The sequence below is a fragment of the Sarcophilus harrisii genome, chromosome 4 (genome assembly GCF_902635505.1).
Source record: "Sarcophilus harrisii chromosome 4, mSarHar1.11, whole genome shotgun sequence".
In the NCBI taxonomy this organism is placed as follows: domain Eukaryota; kingdom Metazoa; phylum Chordata; class Mammalia; order Dasyuromorphia; family Dasyuridae; genus Sarcophilus; species Sarcophilus harrisii.
The window spans coordinates 121073564-121079563 of record NC_045429.1 but is presented as its reverse complement, the minus strand read 5'-3'; the positions used below and the strand labels follow the sequence as shown (position 1 = coordinate 121079563).

Here is a 6000-nt window from a genome sequence, read left to right as displayed (position 1 = left end):
AGTGCAGCCCAGAAATCTTTTGGCAATCTTGGGCAATGCATATCATTTATGCTTAATGGGTTGGAAACCACCTGAGGATTTGTGGGTTGAAATGTAAAATATGTTTTTCAATCTCTGAATAAAAAAATATTGGTAAGGCCAAGAATTTTTTTCTACCCTGGAATTACTATTTCTTTTGCTTTCTCTCAGACTCTCTATCTTCCCTTAATTACTCCTCCTCTTCTTCCTCTTCCTTTTTTTCTCTTTGTCTCTCCCTTTCTTCCCCCTTCCCATAAAAATGTAAAAAGAAATTGTAATCCTATTTGAAACTTTTTGCAGCAATGCACATTGACAATTGGACTTTATAATCTTCGAGAATTACCTGGAGATGCTGAGAGTTTATTGAATAGCTTACATTGCAAGTATGTTTCAGAAGTAAGGTTTGAACTCAGCTCTTTTTTCCTCTGAGGTTGATCCTTTATAGTCACCATACCACACTGACTTCTTAAAATTATTAATTAGAAAATGTGGGCTCTATTTCTGGTTTTGCCACTAACTGAACCATATGGGATACCATATGAGGCCATACCAAGTCATTTAGTCCCTTTGTGTCTTGGATGTTCCTATATGAAGTAGGAATGACTAATTTTTTTCCTTTAACTTTCAATAAAGTGGTGAAGATAAATGAGAAATATATAAAGTTGTTTGAGCTTTATAGGATAATAACCTACTGACAATATTTGCAATGCTCTTGATAAGACAGAATTATAAGTGAACCTTATTCTGCTCCTATCTTTTAAAAATTCTAAATATTAAAAATTTAATTTTATAAGTCATAATTTCCAAGTATTCCATTTAATGTCTGGGGGATCGATCTCTTAAAATTAAATGAACTCATATTTTCTTTATCTTTATATTTATTAGATATCTTTTTTACCTGAACTCAATCTAGCTTGAACAACTCTAATTTCTTTTTGCTGAGCCATACATGGATCTCCAATGGGTTTATGTTATTATTAATATCTGTGTTTTTGAACTATAGAGAATAGCTTAGTCAATGAGTCTTTGGAACTGTATTAATTCCTTTGAAGTAAGACTTTTTCTTTCTCCTTCCTCTCAATGACATTTTCTCTATCATCTACACTACTACCAATAAATGAACAGCCAATAGCAAAATATTGCCCCTCTGTAAAAATGAGGTTTAAAATGATTTGAATTGCTTATCATAATCAAAATTAGTATATGAATTACCTCCTTGCTTCCAGACTTTAGTTTATATGGTCAAAAAGCTTTTTCAAAAATGACAGAATAAACACTTGGATATATTTTGATTGTCAAATGTATTTCATCATTTTCCAAATCAAATTAATTCTTTTTTTTAGCTCCAATAGCCATTTTCCATCGTTCTTTAAAGTTTGTACTCCTTTTCTTTTATATTATTTAAAACTGAAACTAATTTTTGTAAAGTTATAAAACTGAAGTTAAAGTATTTCAGTAATGCTGGATAGTTAAGAATATTATCCAGAGTTGAGTGTGCAAGATTCCCTAACTTACTGATTCAGCAATCAAAAAGAATTGTCTTGTTCTTGTCTCTGAACATTCATAGAATACCACATAAAATTCATCGTAAATTCTTTGTCAAAATGAAGTAAAACACATGTAATTGATACTCACACTTATTAAAACTACACGTGATATTTTTCAAATACTGTCTACCTTAGGGTCCAATTTGGGGGTCCAAGAACATACTTTTAGGATGGTTGGACTTAAGCTAGCTTCACTGGAACATAGAATTGTATTCTAGAGACCATCTAATTTAACTCATTTCTATAGAAATATTCACTACAAAATACCCAACATTGATCATTCAAGCTATCCTTGAAGATCTCTAGCAAATGAAAAAAAAAATGTTGTTTTCTGATTTTAAAGTACCACAATACATTTTAATTATTGTTAATATCATTATTATTCTTTGAAGATAACCTATTTTACTTTATTGTTGTTCGGTCAATTTAGTCATGTCTGACTCTTTGTGATCCTGTTTGAAGTTTTCTTGGTAAAGATACTAGAGTGGTTTGCTATTTTCTTCTACAAATGAGGAAACTGAGTTAAACAGAGTTAAGTGACTTGCCCAGGGTTACATAACTGTTAAGTGTCTGACGCCAGATTTGAACTCGGGAAAATGAGTCTCCCTGATTTTAGGCCTGGCACTCTATCCACTATAGCTCCAAGCTGCCCCTACATTTCACTTTAGGAAACTCTAATTCAGGGGTGGGGAAACTTTTTTTTTTCTGCCAAGGGTCATTTGGATATTTATAACATCATTTGTGGGCCATACAAAATTGTCAACTGAAAGATTTCATTCAGTGGGAGGTTGTTGTTGCCTGTGGCTGCCACGGCAGGGCCAGACCAAATGACTTTTCAGTCCTTATTCTGGCCCAGAGATAGGCCCAGGACTCCTGCTCTAAATATTAGAATTAAATCTTTTTTTTATGCAACTCCCACTTATTGCTCATTGCTCTGCCTTCTGATGCCAAGTGGAATGAACATGATGACATTTTTGAGAATATGATGACTACTGTCAAGTCATTTTTTTACTCTCATTACTCAGTTCTTTGAGCTAATCATTGTATATTATGATTTGATGCATTCTGTCATATTGGGTACTTTCTACTTCATACTTTTTTGCTTGTCAATTTATTTTCCAAAAGTCTATCATAATTAACTTTTCTAAAATTCTATTTACTTCCTAACTTCTTTTTTAAAATTTATTTTGTGATTTGAGGTATCTAATTCTGATAGAGCAAGGTTGGGATTTCCCCACTGGTATAGTTTTGCTGTCTGTTTCTCCTTGCACCTCTCCTAACTTCTCCTCTAGGAACTAAGATGCTATACCACTTGGTGCATATATATTTAGTATTGATAATACTTCATTATCTATGGTATCTTTAGTAAGATGTAGTTTCCTCCCTTATCTTTTTGAATTAGATGTTTTTGCTTTTACTTTCTCAGAGATCAGGATCATTACCCCTGATTTTTTTTTTACTTCAGCTGAGACATAATATATTCTGCTCCTGCCTTTTACCTTTACCCTATATGCATTACTCTGCTTTAAATGTATTTCCTGTAAACAACACATTGTAGGATTCTGGCTTCTAATCCAGTTTGCTATTCACTTCCGTTTTATGAGAGACTTCATCCCATTCACATTCACAGTTAAAATTACTAATTATTTTCAATTGGTTTTCTAAAGTATATATATATATATAAAACATCATTTTTCATCTGTGTGCTCCTGATATGATCCTCATTTGATATCAGTCAACCACTCAGTTTCTAGAAAAGGATATTTACTAAGGTACATATAAGAATTATTTTTATAATGCATCTCCTAAAAATCTGTGACATACTCTCCCATCAGTGGTCTAAAGCTTATAGAACACATATGGCAAAGTGGTATTTTTCAGTTCCTAGAAGTCCATTTGATGGAATCCTCAAAACTTTCCAATTAGGTATGGTGAACTTTTTCCACTGGGCTCACAATGATGTTTTCCATTTGTGTTTAGAGTGTCCTTAGTTTATGATGTAGACATTGCCATCAATCAACTGTTCCAAGGATGCTACTAGAACACTGTTGGGAAAAGGGGAAAGGACAAATCTTTTGGACCCTTTGAAGTTAACAAGTTTCTTTTTTACCAAAAAGGAAGGGGGGAGAGAATGTTACCAAATTCAAGAACAAGGCAAAGGCCGAGACTCTGCTTCTCTCCTCTCAAATGTTTCTCAGTGTTTAATTAGAATGTTCTGTCCTCTTCAAGATTATGCACTTGAATCTCTTCTCCATTTGGCTCAAAATTTTATAGATAACCCGTAGGGATTGACAGAGTTTTCTTAGCCAATGCAAATTTCCTGTAGAATATTACTCTAGTTGATAAATGCCTTTTTTGTGCTTAAGTTAGAATTTATGATTCATTGATTTAATAGAGACCTTGGTTAAAATACACAGGGCTAGTATCTTGACATGATTGTAGATAGTATGAGTGATTTGTTTGATTAACTCAATCTCCCTCTCCCATCCTTACAGTAAATTATGGTACCTAGAACTGAACGCAGAATGCCAGATGTACTCAAATCTGAGCAGGCCACAGTGAGACTGCCTTCTCCCTTTTTGTGAATACATTTTAAGAGTTTAATGTTTATGGCTCTCATGGTGCACTGACCTTGTAGGCCACCAAAAGTTTTAGATCTTTTCATATTAACTGTTGTCTAATCATACTTCTCTCCTTTTGTACATGTGAAGTTGATCTTTGGAGCCTAAATATTGGACTTTATATTTATCTTTACCAAATGTCTTTTATATTAGATTTGACCTTACATTCTACTATGTGGACTAATCAATCAGCCAATCCAACAGAAGAAATGCTGCATTAAAGGATGTGAGAAGAATCATGGAAGGTATATAAGATTCAAAGATGAAAGATACTTTGGAATGTAACTAAAGAGCATAAAATTTAGTCAGAGAATCTTGCTGATTAGTTAAGCCATTTGAGTTCTAAGCTTCAATTATACTATTATACTATAATATATATTAGTATTATACTAGAGTATCTTTATTTTCCCTTTACCCCTAATATCTGCTATATTCCACTCTTCCCTTTAAATTCCATATGAGGAAATTTACAAAGAGATACAATGACTTGTCTTGTATCATATAGGCAAACATTTACAACCAATCCTCTGATTCCAAATCTTGTGCATACTTGTTATACTGAAAGTGGCGATTTGGGAGCTTGCTGGAGGATGGACTAGTATGCTCTGGTTACATGCGATTTATTTAGCTTTCACCTGAAAATGCAGTACAGCTGTAGTGTGTGTGTGTGTGTGTGTGTGTGTGTGTGTGTGTAAGGGGAGCTGACAGTAGGGGTAAGAGTGATGACCTTTCATTGTAGGCAATGACAAAGATGGGAGCAGTGAGAATTTATATGTAAACACATATACATACACATACACACACACCTCCATAAATTTTAAACCACCTCTCTTCTTTTTGCTCTGCCTTTTGCAATCTACGAGCAGAGTTTCAAAGATCTCAGCTAAGGAAGGCTTCCAACCTGAGCTGGGAGGCAGCCGCAGCATCTGATCTGATAAGGGAGCTGAGAGCAGTGGCAGCCTAGGAAGCCAGCAAGGAAGGTGGAGCTGAAGTGTGGTGGTGGATGGGGTGGTGGTGGGAGGGGGTAAGGGGTGGAATCTGAGCGAAAAAGGGGTGTGTGGTGGTGGGGGGTGTGGGCGAAAGAAGGAGGATCCTGGAAGTTTCAGAGAAGATCTGTCAGAAGTGAAGGAAGTAGAAAAAAGGACTCGGGAGATATCTCTCCGTGCCCGGAGGGGGAGGTTATAAAATCCAAACAGCAAAGAGGGGGGGGTGGGAAGAGAGAATAAAGGAAGCAGCAGTTGCATCTCCCCCACCCCTCCCCCTCAGCCCCTCTCCTCAGCCCAGCCCAAATTTCAGAGGGGGCAAAAGAAAAAGCAGATCTCAGCCTTAACCCAGGCGCAGAAGAGGAGGATCGCTCTCGGTTGCGCTTTCTCTCCAGCCTAGCTAGGAGATTCGAGGAAAGAAGGAGCCAAGGGGCTTAAGGAAGAGCAGTGAGACTGCCGGGCAAAACTCTCTCTGTGTTGCACCCTGTCAAGGCCCGTGCGTGCCATTCTCCCTCTCTCGCTGTGTATGTGTGTATGCATCTGTGCGCGCGTGGCTGTCTGTGTACGTCTCCGCTCCGGATCAGGATGTTGTTCCCCAAAATTTGGTGGCTGCTGCTGCTGCTCCCGGAGCTGGTCCTACTGGTCCCGGCACAGAAGTTCTCCGCTCTCACGGTAAGCTCAAGGAGGTGCCTCTTCTCTTCTCTATCTTCCTCCCTCCCTTTCGCGGGCCGACCCAGAAGGCTACTACTCCAAGCTGTTTCGGCCGGCACTAGGGGTGACCCTTGGGTCCGCACGAGCGCACGCCCAAGACTGCCCTCTCTCCCCTAGCCC

At 37.3% G+C, this 6000-nt stretch overlaps 1 protein-coding gene across 5 annotated transcripts in view; it reads left to right on the top strand.

The window, feature by feature from the left end:
* The first annotated feature begins 5265 nt into the window (after positions 1–5265).
* Positions 5266–6000, top strand: part of SMOC2 (SPARC related modular calcium binding 2) — a 257220-nt gene continuing 256485 nt past the window's right edge. For 2 of the 5 annotated variants that reach the window (XM_023503329.2, XM_031937463.1), the window contains exon 1: positions 5267–5841. In XM_023503329.2, coding sequence (XP_023359097.1) covers positions 5704–5841 — 138 coding nt within the window. In that variant the 5' untranslated portion in view covers positions 5267–5703. Of the gene's footprint in view, positions 5842–6000 lie in introns of all 5 variants that reach the window. The other 3 variants (XM_023503328.2, XM_031937464.1, XM_031937465.1) reach the window with 2 other exon arrangements.